We start from the raw sequence: 26,828 nt of genomic DNA on the forward strand, positions 1-26,828 counted from the left end.
AAAAGCATTGTCAAATATGACACAGACTGATACTTTTTTTTGAGAATCACTTTATGAGGTGTAGCCATTTCAGTGAGGAAGCGGCTTTGGCATTAACTATCGTTAGGCTTATTTCAGTTCTGTAGGAAAAGTCGGGATTGCTTGTATTTAGTACAAGGTTTAAAAGATCAATGATTAGATAGGTGCCTTGCCAAAGATTACAGGTGCACTTTATCTAGTTACCACCTTCTTGTGTAACACACTCATAGACTCATCTTTAGCAACAGAGATTCTTGAGACTATTGTATAGTTACATTATTTTATCATTAAAACCACAATTATTTAATAATACTTTTCCTTACCTTACAAGCCCACTTCCAACTAGCACTCCTGCTACGTTAAGTAGCATCACTGCACTGTTGACTACATTTGGGTTTTGAACCACACCAAGCAAAACAAGTGTTAGTAGCTCACCAATTATATGAGGTACTAACACAACAGCAAAGAAACATCCAAATCTGGAAACATCAGGGTTCATTCCTACAGTCCTGTGCAAATACAGTCAAGAGAGCATTTTAAAATATAAACATTATGGCATCAGACTTTTAAAAAACATCCTCCCTTTTTGTACCCACAGGTGCAGTAATGTTTTGTCATTTAGTCATGGAGGTGCAGTCATGTGTAAAATAACATCAGTTCTGTCTGCAGATAATTACAGATGGAATTTTGTACCCACAATATTTTATACTGGCACATTCTGGGTGCAAAAAAGGATGTTGGATTGGGACCCTGCTTAAAATCAGGCTGTTACATTCCTAAAGAAGAGTGTACACATCCTTAGTGTCCTCTATTAAGGGACATCTAAATCAATTTCCTCACTCCACAGAAGGAGTCTTAACCCCCTTCCTGCTCTTGCTCCTACTTCCCCTCCACCAAACAAAACATATCCTTATTTCTCTCACCCTTGCTCACACCACCTGCTAACAAATCTGATCTCCTCATACTACCAGCTCCATCCTGGTCCTTCCTTAACTTGACCTCTCAATAAGGCCTCCATGACCTTCCTGTGCGGCTGGCATGAGGGAGTGGTCAGGATAAGCAGCAAGAGATGGAGCATATCTCTAGGTATAGAAAAGAGGCTTACAACAAAAAGTGAGTTAGACTGGTTCCTTCCAAGATCATAATAGGAAGACTTCTTCCCTACTTCCTAAAACAGCACTCCAATGGCTCAACAATTTATGAAAGAGCTCAGAAATATATGATGCCTCAAGGAGCAAAATACCTGTAAATGAAAACATTGCCTTGTGGCTGTTTCTACTGGGAGTACATAATCAGAAATTACATGGTCCATTAATTCAAGACATAATCAATTTCACATTGATCAGATAGTATACTATGTAATGCTACTGGCCATTAGATATTTACAAAATAAATCAGCATTCAGGAAATAATATTTGCACTGGCTATATTATTTTTCCCAAGCTGAAATATTCACTGTTTTACATTATTTAGGGCTCCAGTAGCAAAATATTTTCCTTTCTCTCAGACTGCCCCAAACAAACCATTTTAAAGGAGAAACTGAACAAAAACTATCAGCCTTAGAAGCACTGCCTCAGTGTGGCAGGAGTAAGAACTCTTCAATATACACAAGGAGATTTTAATAATCTTGTGATACCAGAGAGAGAAGAGAGAAAGGAAAAAAACTAGAGACATTTTTTAAATTATCAAATTAATAAGATATATAGTAGTAAAAATTATAAATTCAAAACCACTAAAACTTGGAGGAAATTAAAAATATTCCCTGAACCTAAAATACTGCATGTCCTGCCTTTTATGAAAGCCAACTTTGCCTGATCCAGTATAAAATCAGCAATATATATGGGAAGTCTCTTGCTATACTGGCACTTATCCCAAAGCAAAATACAACTGATGAATAATTAATAAAAACATTCTTAATCAGGTCAAAGGGACACCAATCGAGGACATGTTAAAACATTTAAAGTAATTTCTTGCATACAGAAATGGCTGGATATAGCTACTTTGGACATCAGATCTTCACAAATGCATTCTGTCAAGGTTTAACAAACAACAGATGACACCTTGTGGGGGAGGAAAGCTGTCCAAAACCCAAGTAGTAGGCTAGCACGTTCTTCCCTACTTTATCTCAGGAGAGACGCTGTCTCAGAAATGCTCTAAAAATCTACATTGTGCCAATGAGCAACAAACACTGAGATCTGGGATGGGAAGGAAAAGGTCCAAGAAGCAACGTCTCATTAAGAGAGAGAGACTACAACAGCCCTGAAGTGGAGCCTCCTTGCCTTATCCCTTTGTGTCAAAAAGGGGAATTCCACCACCACTTACTTTAATTAGACCATATGTGCAGATGAGAATAGCTCAGGGTCTCAAAAGGCTAATTATGATTCATTCAGTCAAATACCTTTTCCTGGTCAAGAGGAATAATCACTATATCAAAATTAATTTACCAACTGAGTTTATATGACAAAAACATAACTAAAATTATCCAAAACAGACCTGTTGGGAATGCAAAGATCTGATCAGGATGCACAATAACATTTTCCATTCTTTTGGCTAGGGTCTTAGACAGATTCTTACAATCAGAACAGAGACAAAAGCCTTCAGCTCACTGAAGTCTCCCTTTTTAAGGCAATACTGTGATGATGGCTTAATGGCAGTTGAGCGAGAGCTTGTTCTGATGCTTTTATACAAAATTATCAGCAAATTGTACCCCAAAACAGATCAACATTCTTTGTAGTAGTGTGCTGGAAGGCCATCAACAGTGAATCTTCCCAGTGGTTAGTGTGTGGGAGCTGTTTGTTCCTTGTGTGTATGTGTATGTGTCAGTTTATGGGGTATAGTACAAACTGCTTTATGTCACATCACCTGTTTTCAAGCAATCATGAAACAGAAAAGGTATGTAGGAGACTAATCTATATGAGTATTACCTGTTCTGTGAGATACAGTAAAATATTAGAATAGACTCTGATGTAATAGCATTTTGAGTTAGCTGTAACCTAGTTTAACGAGCCCTCTTTAGCCTGAATTAATATTCTTTATTATTTATTTAACACTGACAATGTGCTTGAAGCTGTACACAGAAGAGAAAGACAGTCTCGGCCTGAAAGAGTTTACAGTCTACAAAACAGACACGCTGTAGAGAAGACAGAGTGAGTCTGTGCGGTTGCTGGCTCTCAAGCTCTGTAAGTTGCCTGCCATTGTTCCTGAAAAAGACGTCTACCTCAGCCGTGGTCACAGAATGTTTTCTACATCCCCTTTCTCAGGCAATCGATTCACTGGGTGGGTGTAATGGGAATTGCAATAGGGGACACAAAGCTCAGTCCTTGTCTACACTACGAGGTTAGGTGTAATTTAGCCACGTTAGGTCGATTTTATAAGCAATGCGTCTACACAACCAACCCCGTTCCGTCGACCTAAAGGGCTCTTAAAATCGACTTCTGTACTCCTCCCTGGCGAGGGGAGTAGTGCTAAAATCAATCTTGCTGGGTCAAATTTGGGATAGTGCAGATGCAATTTGACGTTACTGGCCTCTGGGAGCTATCCCAGAGTGCTCCAATGTGACCGCTCTGGACAGCACTTTCAACTCCGATGCACTAGCCAGGTACACAGGAAAAGCCCCGGGAAATTTTGAATTTCATTTCCTGTTTGGTCAGCGTGGTGAGCTCAGCAGCACAGGTGACCATGCAGTCCCCCCAGAATTGCTAATGAGCTCCAGCATGGATCGAATGGGAGACACTGGATCTGATTGCTGTATGGGGAGAAGAATCTGTGCAGGCCAAACTTCGAGCAAAAAGAAGAAATACTAATATATATGCCAAAATTGCACAGGGCATGGTGGACAGAGGCTACAACAGGGACACACAGCAGTGCTGCGTGAAAGTCAAGGAGCTTAGGCAAGCCTACCAAAAGACAAAGGAGATCACTCTGGGTCACAGCCCCATACATGCCGCTTCTATGATCAGCTGCATGGCATTCTAGGGGGGACCCTACCACTACCCCACCACTGTCTATGGACACCTGCAAGGGGGGAGTTTCATGCAACAGGGAGGAGGATTTTGTGGAGGAGGAGGAGGAGAATGCACAGCAAGCAATCCATGCTCCCTGACAGCCAGGACTTTTTCATCACCCAGGAGCCAATACCCTCCCAAGGTGGGATCCTGGACCGAAAAGCCAGAGAAGGCACCTCTGGTGAGTGCACATTTGTAACTACAGTACAACAATTGTGTTTAATGTTTGATTTGCCCTGAGGACTTGGGACGCATTCGCAGCCAGTACAGCTACTGGAAAAGTCTGTTAACGTGTCTGGGGATGGAGTGGGAATCCTCCAGGGACATAGACTCATAGACTTTAAGGTCAGAAGGGACCATTATGATCATCTAGTCTGACCTCCTGCATAATGCAGGCCACAGAATCTCACCCACCGACTCCTGTAACAAACCCGTAACCTATGTCTGAGTTATTGAAGTCCTCAAATTGTGGTTTGAAGACCTCAAGGTGCAGAGAATCCTCCAGCAAGTGACCCATGCCCCATGCTGTAGAGGAAGGCGAAAAAACCTTCAGGGCCTCTGCCAATCTGCCCTGGAGGAAAATTCCTTCCCAACCCCAAATATGGCGATCAACTAAACCCTAAGCATGTGGGCAAGACTCACCAGCCAGCACCCTGGAAAGAATTCTCTGTAGTAACTCAGATTCCACCCCATCTAACATCCCATCACAGACCATTGGGCATATTTACCTGCTGATAATCAAAGCTCAATTGCCAAATTAATTGCCGAAATTAGGCTATCCCATCATACCATCCCCTCCATAAACTTATCAAGCTTAGTCTTAAAGCCAGATATGTCTTTTGCCCCCCACTACTCCCCTTGGAAGGCTGTTCTAGAACTTCACTCCTCTAATGGTTAGAAACCTTCATCTAATTTCAACTCTAAACTTCCTAGTGTCCAGTTTATACCCATTTGTTCTTGTGTCCACATTGGTACTAAGCTTAAATAATTCCTCTCCCTCCCTAATATTTATCCCTCTGATATATTTATAAAGAGCAATCAGATCTCCCCTCAACCTTCTTTTGGTTAGGCTAAACAAGCCAAGCTCTTTGAGTCTCCTTTCATAAGACAGGTTTTCCATTCCTCGGATCATCCTAGTAGCCCTTCTCTGTACCTGTTCCAGTTTGAATTCATCCTTCTTAAACATGGGAGACCAGAACTGCACACAGTATTCCAGATGAGGTCTCACCAGTGCCTTGTATAACGGTACTAACACCTCCTTATCTTTGCTGGACATACCTCGCCTGATGCATCCTAAAACCGCATTAGTTTTTTTAACGACCATATCACATTGGCGGCTCATAGTCATCCTGTAATCCACCAATACTCCGAAGTCCTTCTCCTCCTCTGTTACTTCCAACTGATGTGTCCCCAATTTATAACTAAAATTCTTGTTATTAATCCCTAAATGCATGACCTTGCACTTTTCACTATTAAATTTCATCCTATTACTATTACTCTAGTTTACAAGGTCATCCAGGTCTTCCTGGATGATATCCCAGTCCTTCTCTGTGTTAGCAATACCTCCCAGCTTTGTGTCATCCACAAACTTTATTAGAACATTCCCACTTTTTGTGCCAAGGTCAGTAATAAAAAGATTAAATAAGATTGGTCCCAAAACTGATCCCTGAGGAACTCCACTAGTAACCTCCTTCCAGTCTGACAGTTCACCTTTCAGTATGACCCGTTGTAGTCTCCCCTTTAACCAGTTCCTTATCCACCTTTCAATTTTCATATTCATCCCCATCTTTCCCAATTTAACTAATAATTCCCCATGTGGAACCGTATCAAATGCCTTACTGAAATTGAGGTAAATTAGATCCGCTGTGTTTTCTTTATCTAAAAAATCTGCTACCTTCTCAAAGAAGGAGATCAGGTTGGTTTGGCATGATCTACCCTTTTGTAAAACCATGATGCTCTCCTGAAGGTACTCTGAAAGCCTTTGCAGAAAGTTTCTGGGGAGGGCTGCCTTATTTTGTCCTCCACAGTAAGACACTTTACTAAGCCAAGCCAGTAGCAAGTAGTCTGGAATCATTGAAACACAAAGCATGGCAGCAAATTGACCTGGGTTTTGGTTGCATTCAAGCAGCATTCTATCTATATCTTTCTGTGTTAGCGTCAGGCGAGTGATATCATTCATGGTCAGCTGGTGGAATAGAGGGGAGGGATAGCTCAGTGGTTTGAGCATTGGCCTGCTAAACCCAGGATTGTGAGCTTAATGCTTGAGGGGGACACTTAGGAATCTGGGGCAAAAATTGGTCCTGCTAGTGAAGGCAACAGGCTAGACTCAATGACCTTTTGAGGTCCCTTCCAGTTCTAGGAGATTGGTATATCTCCAATTATTACCTTTACCTTTGTAAGGGATCAGTAAAAGGACCCCATTCATGCTGGGCTGTTTGTGCTTGGCTAAAAGGGATCATCCTGGAAAATAGCCATGCGGCATGGGGAGGGGAGAAGGAATCATCCCAGAGAATAGCCATGCAGTGGGGTGGGGGTAGGTGTGTGCTGCACATCCACCCAAAAACCGCAGCACCTCCTTTTAAATGGCAAACCCAACCGGCATTGCTTGCTATGGGAAAGGAGGGCGCTGAAGTTTGAAACCATTCCCACATGTTATGAAGGTGGAAGACGCCAACCCTATGTACCCTTTGGCTTACCATGGCTGCATGGAAACCAAATTATGTTTCCCAGCCATGTGTGATGTGTCACCATATCGGTAGGTGCTCAATATAAAAGGCAAAATGCGACCTTGTACCTAAAGCACATGTGCTGTCTGCTGTGAATTGCTTTATTCACTGTGAAAGTCTCCTGTTTGTTCTCAGAAATTATCATCTCTAATTTTACTCTTCCTTTTTATCCCCCCACAGGTGCAAATGTTTCTATGCTCCCTCTATCATCTCCGTCCCTGAGGTTATCGCAGATTAGAAGGTGAAAAAAATGCACTCGCGGTGACAGGTTTTCCGAGCTCATGCAGTCCTCCCGCACTGAGAGGGCACAGCTAAATGAATGGAGGCATTCAGTGGCAGTGGCCAGGAAAGCATTAAGTGAGCACAATGAGAAGAGGCAGGAGTCAACGCTGAGGCTAATGGGGGAACCAATGGACATGATGAGGCGTCTGGTGGAGCTGCAGGAAAGCCAACAAGAGCACAGACCACTGCTGCATCCACTGTATAACCATTTGCCCTTCTCCCCAAGTTACTTTCTTAGGAGCTATCACTAGCTTTATAAAGATCATCTACAGACATTTAAGAGCCTTTTGTGTTGCTTAAAACTGGAAATTGCTTGCCTGTTTTTTGAACTTCAGATCTTTTTGTGAGATTGATTATAGTTAAAAAAATACATCCTGGGATTTAAGAATTTAATAAACTTTTGGGAAAATGGAAAGCAATTAATAGAGACAATTATGATCACATAATAAACAGATTCAATTATTAGCTGTAGTCTGCATTAACTTCTGCAAGAAACTCTGAGAATTGAAGGGAGACTATAGCCACTCTTCCCAAAAACTCTCAGAATGCCAGCTTCCAACTGTTTGCACAGACAGGCTTCCACAGGATTGGAGGCTGTGGGCCCCTCTACCCTTGTGCATGCCATGAAAATGACCCTGACCCTTCAGAACCTGCCAAATCCCTTAAATAATGAAGAGTCAAATTCTGACAACCTTACTTAGGCTGAGCAGTATCTTAATCCTTGATTAACTTGTGGAGTAAGAAACTATTCAATATGACTTAGCCTGGCAGAATTAGGCCTTAAATAAGTATATGAAGTTACCCTAACCTCAATATTTGGACTGTTCAAGGTATTTCCTATTAGAACTACAAAGCAATACTGCAAATACTGAGATAATCTATTTGTCTTAGATTCACAGGTTTTTAAGAGCCAAAACAAGCATTTTGTCTCATTTTTGTGTTGTTTATTAGAACATTTTCACCAAAATTCTAACTCACCGAGGCTATCTCTACACTACGTAGCCCATGTCAGCATAGCTCTGCTGTCATAGATCCCTCGTGTGGATGCAGCATACACAGACAAGAGAAGTGACAGGTTCTCTGTCAATAGAAGTGCTCTTATGGCTGCACTGGGAGTTTTGTCAGTATAGCTATGTCAGTCAAGGGTGTAGGTTTTTCTCACTCCTGACCAGCGTAGCTATGCTGGCATAAGTTTTAAGTGTAGACAAGAGCTAGAGGTAGGGCAAGTACTATATCATCCGTATGCCTTTTCTTTGCTTTTCTGATCTCTCTGAAAGGCAATATCATAAAGCTTATTCCTGGAGGCCTATTCCTGACAGAGGAATTTAAGAGCATCATAATGAGAATATAGTTTTAAGAAGGTAGAACTGTCTCAATGCTTACCAGTATATAAAGGTGCTATAAATCGCCACACTGATGATACTGAAGGGAAGGAAATGAAGTATGTATGCTAACAATATTTGCCACTTCTGATATAAGCCATCTTTGCTTTCATGGTCACTGACAGCACGTAATGGAGGAACTGGAGTGGAAAGTACAATAGAAATTAAACCACCATTAACCAAAATTACAATGCAGAAGTTGATGCTCGCAAAGCTTAGACAAGGTAACATGACAACTCTGAGAATATTTCAGAAACACTTTGTTCAAACCCATCTGGGTGGCCTAGTGCCAGTGCATGTGAAAACCATGTTCACTAGTAGATCAGTCTATACACTTAACCAGAGGTGGCCAGATGCGTCATGGGAGATACAAGCTTCATCTCTAGCAGGTAAGAATCTGATATTACTCATAAGAACTGTCCTTGATGGTTACAGAGATGTCCATCTTCTATGATGAGGAGGGCCACATATGTGCCCTTGACAGAAAAAACAGTTTTCACCCTTCAAACAGAGGTATTATGGGAGGCCAACATATGGCACTTACTTGCAAAAGAAAAAGCATGTGAAAATAACAATACTCATAAGATACCACAACATAATACTTTCAAGGATAAAAAAAGTCTAATCAAGACTTCTGTCCTTAGTCACTGTTGAAGCCAGTCATGTCATATGCCCTTTCAACCTTTCCATGCTCATACCTGTGATCTCAATTAACAGAGTGCAAATTTGCAGCTAGACTTTGTCCTGCCTTTATACAGCCAGACAGGGGCATAGGAGGAAGTAAGAACTATTCCCCACTTGCATAATTCATGTAAGAGCTAGCCAAAAATGCAGCCCCAGCACAGAGGCAGAAAGTGGACAAGGAAGGACAGGGATTAGGTGGAGCCACAGTTCCATACTCCCTGCCACCTCAGCTAGAGGCCCATGCCAGGGGAGCATGCTATACTCTTTAAATAAGTGTAATAACTTACTTCACTGAAGACAATCAGGTTGCTTTGAGTTATATAGTCTTTGTCTGTGGCACTATACCTTCCATTGCTTTCCTGTGGGACATTGTGCTTATGTATCACCTCTTATTATGGGCTATCTGCTAAAACCATGATGTAGCTCTTAAAATTAGCATTCTTAAAGGCCTTTTTCATAGTATATACAGTACTTGCTGCGCATCATAGGGAGGAACGAATAACTTACACAGGGCAACAGCATTGAGCATTCCTATGTAAGGTAGAGCACTCACACACTGGTAAATGAGCCCTACGCGATCTTGCAGTGCTCCTTTTAGAAGATCATTCTTCAGTCTGAGAAGAAAAAGTGCTAAAAACAGGCCAAATAACAGATTCTGAAAAAGACGCATGATGATGCCAGTCTTATTTCTGGAGAAGTTTCTTGTTGTCCTCCTGAAATTGAAACAAAATCATTGTGCTATTTTTGCTTGTTATGACTGATAACGTGTCCATCTTTGAAAAAGAAGCAAAGGTACTCTGCCCCAAAGAGGTTACAATGTGAAAGACAGCATAAGGAAAATGGGATGCACTGGAAAGCCCAGAGGAAGAAATGATGTATGTGCGTATATGCAAGGTGAATAAGATTATCCAAATGATGATATTAGAGAGCTTCAAAATTAATTTTTTTTTAGAGTGAGTTCTTACCGTAAGAGAATCCATAGTTTGGAGACTGCACTGGGTGAGTCTTTGCTTTTGAATGGTATTGCTGGCAGGTCTTTCATGCGTTTTGTTCTGTCAATGGCCTCCAAAGTCTTGCGAAAGATCTCTGAATTTTTATAGGCAGATGTAATTATGTGAACTCTTCTGTAGGTTTCCAGTTCACGTTCTTTGCTTTGAGTGTCCACAGATGTCAGATCCACTGCAAATTTACCCAAGTGTTAAACTACAGACATTATCAAAGGCCTGATCATTTCCCCTTCTTACTCTCCCTTCACCAAAGTCTTTGTAGAAAAATCTGCAGGAGGAGGAAAAGTCTGCTGGAAACTGGAAACTTTTCACCTTGTGGAGGTTTCTCTCCATTCTCTCAATGTGGGGAATTCAGTCTCTGGGAATGTCATTTCTGTGGAACCCTGACTCTGTGAAGCCCTAGATCCTGAAATGAATGGACTTGTCTTTCACTAGTAGGGCCTCTAACTTTGTTCCCCACTGGAAAAGAACCATATTGCCGTTGCCTATGTCCTAACTCCTGTTCAGGGAAAAGAAGGTGCAAAGGAGGTGCTAATGCTGCTTAGGATGAATGGATGGATGATCAGATTTCCACTCAGAAATCTACCAGGCTTTGAGGAATGCCCACCATACAGAACAACTTGCTTCCTGACTCCTACCCCTTCTCTACTATGAGACACTCTAACCTAACCCATGGAGCTCCATTTTGTGAAATATCGGTCTCAGGGGATAACATGCTACCAGAGTTACTTCTCTTCGCTCTCCAATGCAGCTTTGCCCTGTTGCACTGGTTTTTGCTCCCTTCTCCAGTGCAGGGGAACTTCCAATCTCAACAACCCCTCTACCACCCATTTTAAAAATGTCAACTAGAAGATGCTGGGCTGCTCAAATCACCCATTACTGGACCAAACCCCATGTAAAGCAAAAATTATTTACTGCAGTGGAGCTTACAGAAGATAATAATTCTGCATAGCTTGATGCTCCATATTAATAAATTCACCTATAAATTGGTCTTGCCACCAGCAGATGTTTCTTATTATTAGCAGATGAGAACCTTGTGTGTTCTAGTTGTCTTGTATGATCAAATGCTCATGCTGTGGAGTTTTGGAAAATCACATTTCTTTTGAAGCAAATAATTATTTAACTTGACCAATAGCATCAGAACCTAGATTAAAGTTCTCAGGAGCATATGTTCTAACAGATAACTTACTTTTCTAAACCTGCTAATCTGGCTACATAAAGTGTTCATATTATACCTTCGCTTCATAAGTTTTGTTTTTTCAGTGCTGTGTATGCTTAAACTCTAAGGGTATGTTATACTGCAATTAGACACCTGTAGCTGACCCATGCGAGCTGACTCGGGCTCGTGGGGCTCAGCCTATGGGGCTGTTTAATTGCAGCATAGACTTTCAGGCTCAGGCTGGAGCCCAGACTCTCTAGGACCCTGAAAGGTTAGAGGGACTCAGAGCTCAGATTGCAGCCCAAGCCTGGAAGTCTACACTGCAATTAAACAGCCCTGTAGCCCAAACCCCAGGAGCCTGCAGTGCGGCCCAGAGGATTCGGGGGGGCTGGGGCAAAGCGGGGGAGCTGCGGCGCTTGTACTCACCCAGCGGTGGTCTGGGTCTTCAGCGGCATTTCGGCATTCCAAAATGCCACCGAAGACCCGGAGCGACTGAAGGGCCCCCTGCCGCCGAAATGCTGCCAAAGACCCAGACCGCTGGCCGGGCCAGGGCTCGCGGGGTCCCTGCGGAGCCCAGGGCCAGTGGCAAATTGCCCCACTTTCTCCCCTCCCACCCCCCGGGCAGCCCTGGGAGCCTGAGTCAGCTGGCATGGGCCAGCTGTGGGTTTTTAATTGCAGTATAGGTATACCCTAAAATGTTGTCAGATGGGAGTTAAACCATAACAATAGCACCTTTAGCACCTTTGTCCAAGGAGTTTAAATACTTTACAAAAGATTAATTAAGCTTCAGAGCACCTCTGTGAGGTAACTGAAATAAGCAATATTGTCCTCAGCTATAGTGGTCAGTACTTCCAAAAATCAGGTCTTATGTCTTTAAAGATGGGGATCCAACAGTCACCCAAACCCAGAAGTAACTCTGGAAAATTTGGCTCTAAGTGACTTGCTCAAGGTCACACAGCAAGTCAATGGTAGAGCCAAGAATGCAGTGTGAGAGTTTTAAAAGTTAATCCCTGCACTAACCACTAGGCCCTGTAGTTCAGTGGTTCTCAAACTAGGACCACTGCTTGTTCCAGGAAAGCCCCTGGTGGGCCGGGCTGGTTTGTTTACCTGCTGCGTCTGCAGGTTTGGCCAATCACTGCTCCCACTGGCTGCGGTTCACCGTTCCAGGCCAATGGGGGCTGCAGGAAGCGGCACGGGCTGAGGGATGTGCTGGCCACCCTTCCTGCAGCCCCCATTGGCCTGGAGCAGCAAACCACGGCCAGTGGGAGCCGCGATCAACCGAACCTGCGGATGCGGCAGGTAAACAAACCACCCCGGCCCGCCAGGGGCTTTCCCTGAACAACCGGCGGCCCTATTTTGAGAACCACTGCTGTAGTTAACATTCTGTTCTTCATTTACTGTCATGTTTGACAAATACCAAACATTGTACTTTGAGTCCATAATTAATACAATCCATTCTAAGAAACATGGTGCTTTATTTTCCTCTGACACTGGTGTAAATTAAGAGTAACAATAGTGAAAAGTGACCTCAGGGATAACAGATTCAGACCCCCTGTTTATATAGTCACAATGCACAGAAGCTACCAATTTTCAGAACACTTATAATTCTTTGATCTAAACTTTTTTCTTTATCTTCACATTCAAAGGTTGACACTTGAAGAATGTAGCACTTCGTGTTTACAGAATGTTTTAAAATGTGAGTCTAAATCTCAAACTTGTGACTTTGAGACTATTCAAATTCATGATGACAAAATTATCCTTACTGTCATATTAGTATTTTCAGCTTTTTTCAATTCCAGCTTCATGTCTACAATCCTTCTCTCCCCTAATTGAAGGCAGAATGCCACCAAAACAATAGAAAAATACTGCTTCCCTCTGAATGTGCCACGCTTCTTCATACAACATTTTGGACATTTCTGGATTCACTAGTTAGCGTTCAAACGGCTGTCAGCAATCAGCCACCCAAATATACTAGATTTAAAATATGGCTTCTTTGAGTATTTGTGCATGTACATCCTATTCTAGGTGCCATATACCCCATACACACTAGAATTGGAATCTGTGAATTCCTTACTGATTTACAGCCTGCACGTCCTCGTGCTCTGCCCCTAAACCCAAGGGCAGAATGGCTGATACCATTCCTCGGTTCCTTCTTATCACCAGTGGAAGCAAAATGAAACCAGGCTGTGTTTGCTTCTTACCCCGTACCACATTCTCCAAGCCTATCCTTACCTGGCTACTTAAGGGTTATTTCCATAGAAATCCATCCTTTTTTTTCTCTTTAAAAATTTACTTGAACTTATTTTTTTTTAATAAACACTTATTTTCTCTCAGCACTTTGTGCCACAACCACTTAAAATAGCAAATTCAAAGCCTTTGGGCTTCATTCTGCCTGTCTTGTTACAGACTCATTCTCCTTGCTATAGCTCTTTATTCCATCTCAACAAGAGCCATGTGCCTGACCATTGCTTTGATGGTCATTCTCCTCAGGAATGAGAAAATCTAGAGACACGCATCTAAAATTATATCATCTGGAGGAGTTTATCAGAGGCACTTCGGACCCAGAAGAACAGCTTCAAGATGGAACCGTCCACCTCCAAGTCCTACACTGTCATCACCCCCATCAACTGGAATAGGACTCCCAAAGCTGGAACTGGTAAGGAATCTGTCCCAGCACTGACAAGCCAGATAGAATCCAAAGATCAGCTTGGCACCAATGGCTGCTCCATTGCTGAGGCAAGGTAGATGAGAGCCCCAGACTAAGCACAGTTCCTGGCACTGGTGTTTCTCCCCTAAGAAGAGGAAAGTTGAAAGGCCTAAGAAGAGCTGTTCACCTCCACTGTCCTCCCAGGGACTGAGCACAACGTGCTCTTATGCTTCAGGGCAAACAACAATGGTTTCAGCTTTAGCTCAACGACCCTGGTCCCTGCCGATACCAATTCCTCAACACCAATCATCACAGTACTGATATTTGAGGCAGCACTGGCAACTGAGCCACTAGTTTCTCCCAAAAACTCAGTGTCATCATCGCCTCCCTCTGACAAGGAGCCTGTTTTGGCTCTGGATTATTTCAGGACTTTTCAAGAGCTGCTGTGTCAAATTGCTGTCACACTGAAAACTGAGACCTCAGTGACTGATGAAAGGCCTATACGTTATTTGATATCTTCCAGTCCTCTGCTGTGGGCAGGTTACCAATGCCTATAAATGAAGGCATCTTGGAGCCAGCTGCAGACCTCTGGAAGACCACTACTACCCTTGCATCACTGCAAAACCAACAGAAAAAAGATAAAAGTTCCACAGAGAGGCTTAGAACAATTCTATACACATCCAATCCTTGAATCTCGGGTATGTCTCTGTGGTTCATGAGAAAGTGAGCCTGCATGGTCTACCAGCAGTTACTCCTGAAGATAAAGACCCCAAAAATCTGTATCTCTTTGGGAGGAAAGCTTACTCCTGCATTCTACACATATTGAATTACCAAGCATTATTCATCAAGTATGATTTTTTGATGTGGGACAAAGTATTTCCCTTTGTGAACAAGCTCCCTCCAAAAATCAGAGAAGCATCAAAGGCCAATGAGAGGCAATGTAGCCGAGTGGCACTAGACTGACACTCAGGGACCTACATTCTATTCCCAGCTCTGCCACTGACCTGCTGGGTGACCTTGAGTAAGGAACTTTAACCTCTCTGTGCCTCAATTTCCCCATCTACAAAATGGGAATAATGATACTGACCTTCTTTGTAAAGCACTTTGAGACCTATGCATGAAAAGTGTTATATAAGAGCTAGGGTGGAGGGATGCTCAGAACGTTGGGAAAGGCATAACCTTCTCCACCCCTCCACCTACAAAGACACTGACCATAGACACATCAGGAATTGGTTGGGGTCTTCACCTGGACTAACTTCTGATACATGGGATATGGTCCCAGAAGGAGATGAGCCTCTCCATAAACATCCTAGAACTCTGGACAATCAGATTATCTGCAAACCATTCCTTATAGTTTTAAAGAATTCCACTGTACAGATCTTCACAGACAACACATCTGCATTTTATTATATAAAGAAGCAGGCTAGTATCTGTTCATCGCGTCTGTGCCAAGAGAAAATCAGATTATGGACATGGTCAACTCCATGGATAACCCCAGTTGCTCTTCACCTTCCAGGAGTCAACAACAACATAGCAGACAATCTGTCACCAATGGTCTCTGAAGAGCTCCATACTCAGCCTGATATTTCAACATTAGGAAATCCCATTATAGACTCATTTGCCATCGAAGAGAACACAAAGTGCCCAGGTTTTGCTCCAGGTGGAGCCTGAGCCCAGGATCCATGCAAGCAGGGCTTTCCCTAGCTCAGGGGCGGCTCTACGAATTCCTCCGCCCCAAGCAGGGCGGCGCGCTGCACCGCTCGCACTGCCGGTCGCCGGTCCCGCGCCTCCGCGGGACCTCCCGCAGACGTGCCACTGGTCCCGCACCTACGGTGGAGCTTTCGCAGACATGCCTGCGGGAGGTCCACACGAGCTGCGGGACCAGCGCACCCGCCGCAGTCATGCCTGTGGGAGGTCTGGTCGTCCCGCGGCTCCGTTGGACCTCCCGCAGGCATAACTGCGGAAGGTCCGCCGGCCCAGCCTGCCGCCCTCCCGTTAAAATGCCGCCCCATGTGTGCGCTTGGCGCGCTGGGGTCTGGAGCCGGCCCTGCCCTAGTTATTCTGGGGCCCTACACAGCCCTCCAATGGGGGGGGAGAGGCAGACCTCCGCGGGGGGGAGGGGAGGACTGGTCCCAGGCCTCCACTGGGGGACGGCTTGAGGACAGGGGGAAACCGCCCCCCAGCACTCACCAGTGGCGCTGCTGGGGCTGGGCCACTGCACTTCCCGCCGCTGGTGAGTGCAGGCCTTGCCCTGCAGCAGTCCTCAGGAGTGGGAAGAGGCGGGGCTGGGGTGGAGAGGGGCAGAAAGGGATGGGGCAGGGGTACGCCAGGGCTGGGGCTTTGTGGAAGGGATGGAGTGGGGGTGGGGCAGGGGCGGAGTGGGGGCAGGGCTGCGGCAGAGCAGGGGCAGGGGCCCTGGGGAAGAGGCAGGGCAGGGGCTGGAGCAGTACGCAGCTGTGCAGGGCACCAGGAAATGTGGTGCCCCAAATTTCCTGGTGCCCTATGCTGCTGCATACTTTGCGTATGGGTAAGTACGGCCCTGCATGCAAGACACTTTTCTCATACCATAGAATCAAGTTCTGATGATATGTAAAGTCCAGAAGGATTGCAGCTATATCTAGCACTGCTTGATGTCCTGGTAATGATCCCTCATGGACATCTGCTTTGCAATGTCCACAAAAAACATCTTTTTTCCAGTGTCCAGCCACAACAACTTCCTGAACCAGTGCTTCTTCCCAGATGGTGATCTGATCCATGGTTTCAGCATGGCTCCAAGCAGCTGTGCAAGGCATGTTGTGGGCTTTGGGAGTGTATCACAATTGTATCCTGAGATCCAGGAGCAAATGAGCAACATCTGACTCCACACCAGCTTCTTATCGGGGTGCGGGGTTGTCCTTGAAACGTGATTAGAGCAGGGAGGGCACACAGGTAACCGGACAGGTTAGTAATTGCCAACCTGCAAAGCACTGTGGGGTAGCTATTGAAAGCATGCAAAAAGTATTGTGCAGCAGTTGGTCTACTGTTCATGTGGATGCAAACTAATTCAATTTGGAGGAAAACTCGTTCACTTTGCAAGATGACTCCAGAGTTGATGACATATGTCGAGTTAGTGTTCAGTGATGGATTGTGTCGTGTGTATGTAAGCATTTTCAAACCAGATTAACTTGATTTGATCCAGTTTAAAACTCCCATGTAGACCTGCCCTCCAGCTCTCTGAACTCTATTCAGTTCAACTAAAGTCTTCCTTGCAGCAATTTCACTATGCCAACTTCCTAGCCAGTCATGTTTAATTTTTCCCACCCTACTGTATCCAGTGCTGCTTCACACTTATCTATCGATTTTAAGATTGTCTTTTCAGGACTCATGGACCCTCCCCCTTTGAATGCCTTTCTGCTTTAAACCATTTCACTCTCAAAAGGGCCTTTTTGGTGGTCATTACATCAGTCAGTAGGATCAACTAACTCCAAGCTCTCATGGCTGACCTTCCTTACACAGCATTCCGCAGAGATAAGGTGGTGCTGAGATCTCACACTAAATTTATTTGCAAAGTTGTTTCAGACTTTCATTTAAATCAATCCATTAATCCCCTCATTTTCTTTACAAAACCCACTCCTACCCATCAGAGAAGAAATTTCATACTAAGACATTTCAAGGGCTTTGCTATATTACTTGAATAGGACAAGCCCTTTTAGACAACCCATCTTTTTGTTTCCATAACTAGCACTTCTAAAACACAAGCTGTTTTTCCCCAGAGAATATCTAAATGGATTATACCGTGTATTCAGTCTGTTATTACATGGTTGATATACCTCTTCTGCCAAATATTCAACTAGAGCGCAGGCTGCCTTGTCTGCATATTTCAGAAATATAACCATGTCTGAGATGTGCCAGGAAGCCACCTGGAGTAATCCTGGGGTGACCAGATGTCCCAATTTTATAGGCACAGTCCCGATTTTTGGGTCTTTTTCTTATATAGGCTCCTATTACCCCCTACCCCCATCCCGATTTTTCACACTTGCTGTCTGGTCACCCTAAATAATCCCCTCACTTTTGTTAAACATTTTGTCCTTGATTTGGGCGCAAGATTGGACGCCAAATTTGAGAGGTCAGTGTTACAATCAGTGTTTAGTTAGTGGCAACTAGGACTCCTCGGTTTTACCATCCAGATGGGGCATTGCTTGCCAATCACCTAGAGCGGGGAGTGGGATGCACATGGACAATTTCTCAAAGGAAAAAAACCAGCAGCTTACTTTGCAATAACTGTGGTTCTTCAAGATGCTGTCCGTCAGTGTGGATCTCATGACCTGCCCTCCATCCCCACGTTTTTTCTGGTGAGTCTTCCTTAACTTGATTTTCTGAATTAGCACTAGAACTGAGGGATGTTTGTGTCTTCTCTGCCCTTTATATGCTGTTGGCTTGGGTGGGGCACAAGGACATGCAGGGTGCAGGTGCAGCCACACAAACGCTGCAAATCAAAGCTTCTAGTCTCATGTGCATGGGGCACATGTGGGATCCACATGGACAAAATGTTTTGAAGAACCATAACTACTGCAAGGTAAGTAAATGTTCTGTTTTAAATCAACAATAAGTGCCAAATACTGCATAATGCTGTGGAGTCTCTGAGCATCTTCAACTTCCACTGAAGTCAATAGGAATTGAAGGCACTACATACTTTGGAAAATCAAGTCTAAATTCCTAGGAGCAAAGGGGCGTCATGAATCCAGAGGATCCCTGAACCTGGAACACTAGTTGTGGTGTTAGTTTGCCCTATTGTTTCATATTGCTCTATTGCAGTGCTATTGTGTATTTTTACTGTTTACTGATCCAAAGTAAAGTTCACATCAGTTTGCTCTTTCTTTTCTGTATAGTTTGCCTATCACTAGGGCATCTGAATGTTCTATAGCCCACAGGTTTAAAATAAGTATATACCAGATAAAAGCAGCATGTTTTCAAAACTGATCTAAACTATGTTGTTGCTGATCCCACAGTTGCTTTTATTCTCAGTTCTAAGAGCAGTTGTTCTGTTGAATACGTTACATAATTTTATAGCATTGATCCCCACTTAGAAGCAATGGAACAAACTAGCTTAGCACAATTACAAAGAACAGGAAGAATTAGAATAAGTTATGTTGGCAAAAATTCCAACCTGCTTGCCTAGAATAAAATGCCAACATCTTTGCTAATATGAGTTGGATAAACTTACCATAAAAGTCAAAAGGATTTGATTGTTCAGGGCAGGCGTAGTTGCAATCACTAAAAAATGTGATCATTTCTGGAGGAGCCCCACAGAAAACCAATTCTCCAAAACTCATGATGGCGATTTTGTCAAATAACTGGTTGGACAACACAATATATAGTAATGAGATCAACTTACTACTAACAAGGAAAACATTAATACTGGAATAGTACATTACAATTTGGTAAATAAAGGCTCTTTAACAGGAAGCATAGATTTGACCCGTCATTAAATTTCCTTATTGTATTTCTGAACTGCCAAATGTCTTTTTAATCGTAAACAATTAGAACTGACCCTTCTTAAAGGTATTGGATCCTACCAGCTATGAAGAGAAAGGTGCAGGCTGAGCACAGAAATGGGAACCATGAACTCTTGACTTCTCAGTTTTGTCACAGACTTGCTTTGTGACCTTGGTCAAGTCACTGACCCTCTCTGTGTCTTAGGAACCCCAATCTGTAAAATAGGTGCAAATATGCTAACCTGCCTCAGGAGGGTCAGACATGCAGGCTTACCACTTCCTGAAAGCCAGGTCCCTTTAAGGGTGTCTCAGGTTGGGTACACAAAATCACTAGCCACTTTTGAAAATATCGGCCATTATGTACATTGTCTTTTTAAAAAAAATAAAACACAAACTATACCCAGCTATGCCTCAGCCTCTCTGTTACTGGTTGGTCAATTTCTTACATCACAGAAAAAAAAGGGTTTTGGAGAGGAATTTGAAGGAATCTGGAGAGGAATTTGTTACAAGTTCAGAAAGGCAGGGACGAGGAAAGCATGAAGGCAGTTGCGGACAAATGAGCAGTTGAGGTTAGCATCAGTGGTACAGCAGAGGGATCAATGGGAAGTATGAATAGAGACAAGAACAGAGAAGTGAAAGGGGGCAGAGCTGTAAGGGCCCAGAAGGTGAGGACAAGCAGCTTGAATTTGATGCAGTAGAAAATGGGAACTAGTGCTGGGAACTTTGAAGATAGACTGCATTTAATTTTGTACTAAATAACTCTGATCTGCAAGAAAAACTGCATGGAGTATTGCTCAGTAAGAAGCTATTATCATTTTGATATTCCTTACCCTGAAAAGTTCTGACCGTGGTTGATGAATTGTAATAATCACAATTCTGTCTTTGCGTGCAAGTTCCGAAAGCAACAAGACAATCTGATTTGCAGTCATGCAGTCCAGTCCTGTAGTTGGTTCATCGAGTATCATGACCTCTGTGAATAACCAGGATAATTTCTGAAAACTCAGTTAAATGGTAAGAAAATCTATAGTTTCTGTCCTTTATAGGTCATTCAATGCACACTGTAGAATTATCTCTAAAGTGTCACAGCCATGCAAACCTGTGTATGCAAAACTACAACAGATTTATTTCTCTGGCCTGATCCTTCAGCCTTTACTTGCTTCAGTGGTCCATTTTCAACCACAGTGAATACAGACTGCAAGATCAGGTCCTCTCTTTGATACTCAGAATTAGAACTTGATCATTTTTTCATGTTGACTTTTTCTTAGTGAAGCTACCAAAATAGATTCAGTGTGTTTGTCAGCTTTTAGAGTTAGCATTATAAAATGATGCTTATAAGGATAGGATGCTACATAAAATTAGCTAAAAGTGTGTATTCTGCATGCACACAGTATACATAACTGTGCTTTGTATAATAAACTATTTAAAATTATCCAGTAGTACAGTATATAGTTCTGTATGTGAACCAGTCTTATTAGTGTATTATTTTCTTTGTAATTTTAATGTGTATTTTATTATACATAAGAATTCGGGGGGTGGGAGGTGGAAGAAGAGAGTCCTGGAAAATGAATGATTTTATTTTTTCCACAAAAGTGGTACAGTGTGGAAAATTCCCACCCTGATCAGTCCACCAATTTTATTAGTATCTATGACTGCTGTCATTGAACCAGAGTTCATACAGTGTATAATGTAGTGTACATCATTCATCAAGGGAAATTCAAATCTCATTTCATCACTGGCTGAATTAATGTAGCAAACTACAAATGTTGATTCTTTGAATTATTGCAACATAGGTATTATACTGCCCCTTTTAAGTTCCCAACAGAAATCATAAATTTCTTCACAAAAATGTTCAAGAAAGTAGTGGATACAGCATATCAGTGCTCTAAAAGCTGCATTAGCTAAAGCAGGGGTAGGCAACCTATGGCATGTATGCTGAAGGCGGCACGCAAGCTGATTTTCAGTGGCACTCACACTGCCCAGGTCCTGGCCACCGGTCTGGGGGGCTCTGCATTTTAATTTAATTTTAAATGAAGCTTCTTAAAATTTTTAAAAACCTTATTTACTTTACATATAAAAATAGTTTAGTTATATATTATAGACTTATATAGAGAGACCTTCTAAAAATGTTAAAATGTATTACTGGCATGCGAAACCTTAAATTAGAGTGAATAAATGAAGACTCGGCACACCACTTCTGAAAGGTTGCCGACCCCTGAGCTAAAGTATGGGATATGCTTCATTCACTGGCTGGTTGCATTAACTTATGTACGAGCACTGCTAAATGGTTATTCCAATTGAATTGCAAATTTAAGTAATTGTCAAGGCAAGTAGAGCTTGGGTATAGGCTACTTTTTTGGCTCTGTTTTATATCCAAATAAATAAATATGAAGGACTTAGTAATAATAAATAATAATATTTAGCACTTACGTAGCACTTTGAAAACACAAAGTGCTGAACAAACATTACAAAATTAATCCTTACAACTCCCTTCTAAAATAAGTAAGTTTTATTAGCTCTGTTTTACAGGTGGGAAATAGAAGCACAGTTGTAAAGGACTTAATTTAAGCACATGGTTAAACACATGCTGAAATCCCTAAGATCAGTGCATGTGCTTAAACTTAACTATCAGGGTCTATGGGACTTGCCAAGGCCACAGCATAGGTTAGTGACAAAATAGGAGTCTCAGCCTATGCTCTCGTCACTAGACATTTCTGCCTCTCTGCAGAGCTGATTGTGCAATGAGCCTGCATGTTGAAATCCATGGCACTTTGGAGTGTGGATCTGTGATAGAAGAAAAGTGCTATTATATTTTAAAATGTTATTTAGTGGTGGGAGTGTGTGCAAAGTGACAGCATAATGAAAAGGACAAGGTATTTGTTTTATTCTGAAAAGCTGTTCAGTACTCACTAGGATCTTGTAATAGCTGGGCTGCAATTGAAATGCGACGCCTCTCACCACCAGAAATTCCCCCCAAAATACGGCTTCCAATTACATTAGTAGCAACATGGCTGAGACTCAGCTCAGCCATAACAGCATCTACCTGCAAAATAGTTACAATTTAAAAAGAACGTGAAGTAATGTTCACTGCCCGACTCAGACAGTTGCACACTACATTAAAAACTGTGAGAAGCAGCTCATATCATTCTAAACTGCCCCCAATATGCTGCCCACGCTCCGTGTTAGTGGGAATTATTTACAATAATCTGGATTTATTTTTAGTTCATTCTTGGATGGGAAGGTAGAATTTCATTTTCAGTTGACTATTTACAAAATATGCAGTATCATGCTATCTTTGAAGTTCAAAACAGATCAGTCAGTCAAATGTCTCTGACACTGGTTTTCTAATTACATCACCTGAATGCATAGCATCTTAGCCATCTGTCTGTCCATTAGTTTAAATGACTGGCAGTGGTCAGTTTGAAATCTCTTGAGTATTGTTCTGCATCTGCCATCTATAGAGTTTTCTCTATTGAGTGTTCTTTCTGAGGAATACGCTTTTTGTAGAAGTCTATGGTTTCTGTTGAACTCTCCATTGTCAGTTTCAATCACATATGATCTGAGCAATTAATTATTTTTCTTTACGACAGCTGGAGTTGTCCATCCTTTTTCTCCATCCAGTTTGGTTAATCAGATTCTAGACCCAGCAGTTCTCTAACTGAGTGACATCTATTGTAAAATTGTTCTTAATCTCTTTTTGCCTTTTTATCTGATTTGGCTGTTCTCTTCATGTTTGGCCACTTTGGAGAGATGTTCTTTTCCAAAAGCAGAACAGTATTTGAATTGTCTTCCCATCAGGAATTATGCTGGACTATATCCGGTACAGGCTATTGGTGTTGATCTGTTAAGGGCAGTTAGCATGAGTGATTCCATTTTGTAAGTTCCCCTATTCTGTAAGGCCCAGATCCACCATTAACTAAAAGCGAGCACATCACATACCAGGGTCCGTAGGGCAGTGTTAAAACAAGGTAAAGCCATAAACAGGAAAAAGGACAGGAAAACAGTTAGCAACAGCACAAATAAGGGAAATTCTGGTATGAAAGATAACAGTTGGACTACGCAATAGCCAACACAAGGATAATAATTAGCTGTAATAGGCTAAAGATAAGAAAATGGCTTGTTTATTGGCTAAGGCTCACAACCCACGAGGGTAACTTGCATTGCTAAAAGGTATATAACTCCTATGTAACCTGCAGCCTTTGTCTCTCCCTGATTAGCAGGGGGACACCCCATTCCAACGTTGTTTGAACCTTGAGCAATAAAACTTTGTTGTTTGGACACTCTGTAAATCTTTGGTCTTTGTGCCTCAGCCTAGAAACGAATGGTGCGTGGCCTAGAGGCATAATTCGCAACAGATCTGTAGCTCAGAAGAGCAAGGAATGGACCTTCCTGCTGCAGGATTTTCTTGGCTGTCTGTACAGCTCTCTCTGGTCATGTAAAGGGCCTTAAAGTGAGCAAGGCCAGAGCAGTGTATAGGGGCCTTAGTATAAATGAGAATCAGGGTGTAGGGCTTTAAAGAACCAGGAAAGCTGTGTTGCACTGACCAAGGGACAGCTTCTGTGACCTTACTCAAGCACAACTCATGTTTGCTTGAGTGAAGACTGCAGGCTAGACCCTAAATAGATGGCACCTCCCAGGAGATGGAACTCCACACTTGATGGGTAAACAACTTTGTCTAGAGGCCACTATCCGATTCCTAGGCAACTTCTCACAAACAGCTTCATAGACTTCCATACCCCACAGGCCGCCTGGCAGCAGCCATTTGCCCTCTTGCTAGAATGTTAATGACCTAGATAGACCCCTCCTTCTGGGTCTCCCGGTCCATTTGGTGTTTATTTTTGTTGTCTCCATTCAGACTGCTAGTTCAGTGGGGCAGGGGCTGTGTTTCTTCTGTGCATGGTGCAGGGCTGATCACTCTGTCAGAGGTTAACAAATAAATAATATCTTCAATTCCTCACAGTAAAGCAGCACTAAGTGGGGAGGATATAAAACCTTTGTTCTTCTTCCAAGAGGGAAATGATGGAGTTCTAAATGTATGTAATGGTGCCCAGATACTGTGGGAATGGCCACTTCAGAGTTCTGAATTTGGTATCAAATTCATTCTCCCATGTGGTAGCAATTGGTACTGCTTCAGGAATGACAATTTCATTCCAAAGAGACAAGGTGGGTGAGAATATCTTTTACTGGACCAACTTCTGTGGTGAGAGAGAAGCTGTTGAGCTTACACAGAGCTCTTCTTCAGGTCATCTTCTTCTGTGTAAGCTCAAAAGCTTGTCTCTGTCACCAACAGAAGTTGGTCCAATAAAAGATGTTCTCACCCACCTTGTCTCTCTAATATTCTGTGACTGACACAGCTACAGCAACACTAATTTCATTCCAACATATTCATTATTTCCCCAGATGGCAGCATGACACAGAACTGGCAGTCAGGAGCCCAGAGAGTTTTATTCCTGGCTCAGTTGCTGAACTCCTTTGTGCTCCTGAGCAGGTCACTTCACTTGTACATGCCTGTTTCCTCATCTGTAAAATAGGAACAATGATACTTGGCTTCCTTTTTAAAGCAGGATAATGTGAGAGCATGAATTGAACTTGGGAATCCAAATCTGCTAAAAAGTAGTGTCTATAAAATTAGGGTATCTGATCAGCTGGACATATCTGAAAAGATTGTCGTGTTTGTCTCAGTGGAAGAATAAAACATACTGACCTTCTTTTTAATGAAGTCGCTGGAGTGCTTCTGAAGTGCGAGTAAAGCAGTGTAAGTCAAAGATTCTTGTATGGTGAGATAACCTAACAAAGTATCATTCTAAAACAGGAAAAGAACAACAGTATTGTAGTAACTCTGTGCATGGATCTGCTTTGACACACATTTCATAACAGCATAGTTCTATTGACTTCTATAGATTCTCCTGATTTACTCCTGATTTACAGCAAGATTAGTGAAATCACAATTAAGCCATATGATTCTATTATCATCACTACAACTTTGTGATAACAAAAAGTTCCATGCATAAGAATTAAATTAAAAAACAACCTGTTGAACATATGAGAAGCAGTCCTGAAATTGTTCTTTCTTCAGCTTTTGCCCATTCATGTACACGTCACCAAAGAAATGTTCTTTTTCTCTCAGTCTTCCTGATATTGCATCCAGCAGAGTTGTTTTTCCAGAGCCTGTTAGACAGTTATACAAAAAATCTCATTCATATTAATTCTTACTTTTATTATAGCAGCACCTATAGGCCCCAATCAGAGGCCATGACTCCATTGTGCTAGACACTGTAAACATGTCTAATGAAAAAATAGATCCGTGTGAAAAGGCAGCCCGTGAAAGTTAAATGGAGTGTTAGAGTCTGTGTAAATTTCTATTGATTTCTCATCATTTGGTAAGCACTCTCGTTATGCTTGATGCTATACAAAACATTGAGGACTACAGTTCCTGTCCTATCTTTTACAATCTAAAGAGAAAGACAAAACACATCAGTCAAGGATGGAGGACCAGGGCTGCTTCTGCTTCAAAACATTGAGAGCACTTTTTGGAGCATTTTTATAGGAGACTAGTAAGTTTCATGGGAGAAATAAGTTCTGAGGAGAAATGTAAATGAAGAAATTTCATCTTTGGTTCCAGGGGCAAGAGGGAATTCCAGAAATAAGGGGCAACATGGGAGAAGTTATGAAGATGAGAGTGGGAGAAGGCCATGAAGGTAGCAGGGAGACAGGAAGGTTGAGCAGAATAGTGAGGAAGAGGAGCAGTAGTAAGAGTCAAGAGCAGCGCTGTAGGAGCAGGTAGCCAGCAGGGGCAGGTAGCTTGCACCACATTTGGAATGCAAGAGGAAGATAATGGAGGATTTGAGAGGGCCTAACTCCTCTGCAGCACAAAGCCTATGCACCATTTAAGTGCCACTGGAAGCTCAAAAAACAGCTTAAGTAGGGCTTAAGTGATTAATAGGCCCTGTGCTGGCTTTTTGCACAGGGTTTAATTTCATCCAAAATGGAAAAAAAAGATGAAAAACGTTAGCCCAGGAAACCAAATAACAATCACATACACAGACCTGAAAAACTCTGGCAAGTTTGGAAGAAACCATATTGTGACACAGAGGCCCCTTGGGAAAAGATCTCCTGTTCTTTGCAAATAACTCTTATCTCAGGTCTGACAAACTCACCACACCAAACACATCTTACAGGGTATTTATTCATAACAGATAACATGTAAGGTATCCACTGAAAGCTCGTAACTTATTAAGACTCGTAATCATTGTGAAATGCATGTATGGGTAATATTGAAGAAATAATATAACTATATTGAAAGGATGCGTTTTTGGTCTTGGAGTAAAACTTAGACACCAGGAGATGATTCATCTCAGGGATGGATCATTCAGGCAGAATTGTCAATGCTCCCTGATTAGCCAGTGAGGTAAGGTGAGGCTCAGTTGTCTAGCCTTGCTTCCCAAGAC

The 26,828-nt window shown here is 42.5% G+C and overlaps 2 protein-coding genes across 2 annotated transcripts in view; one reads left to right on the forward strand and one right to left on the reverse strand.

Moving 5' to 3' along the window:
* ABCG8 (ATP binding cassette subfamily G member 8) overlaps positions 1-26,828 on the forward strand; it is a 53,825-nt gene that overhangs the window by 5,585 nt on the left and 21,412 nt on the right. The gene's annotated exons all lie outside the window — the stretch shown is intronic.
* ABCG5 (ATP binding cassette subfamily G member 5) overlaps positions 1-26,828 on the reverse strand; it is a 33,112-nt gene that overhangs the window by 4,189 nt on the left and 2,095 nt on the right. The window contains exons 3-11 of the mRNA XM_039532209.1: positions 25,412-25,548; positions 25,085-25,183; positions 22,291-22,423; positions 20,214-20,353; positions 19,113-19,242; positions 10,062-10,275; positions 9,604-9,809; positions 8,414-8,552; positions 342-527 (exon numbers count right to left, since the gene is read on the reverse strand). Of these exons, the coding sequence (XP_039388143.1) occupies positions 342-527; positions 8,414-8,552; positions 9,604-9,809; positions 10,062-10,275; positions 19,113-19,242; positions 20,214-20,353; positions 22,291-22,423; positions 25,085-25,183; positions 25,412-25,548 (1,384 nt within the window). The remainder of the gene's footprint in view (positions 1-341; positions 528-8,413; positions 8,553-9,603; positions 9,810-10,061; positions 10,276-19,112; positions 19,243-20,213; positions 20,354-22,290; positions 22,424-25,084; positions 25,184-25,411; positions 25,549-26,828) is intronic.

This window comes from Mauremys reevesii, linkage group 3 (assembly GCF_016161935.1).
Source record: "Mauremys reevesii isolate NIE-2019 linkage group 3, ASM1616193v1, whole genome shotgun sequence".
Classification (NCBI taxonomy): Eukaryota; Metazoa; Chordata; order Testudines; family Geoemydidae; genus Mauremys; species Mauremys reevesii.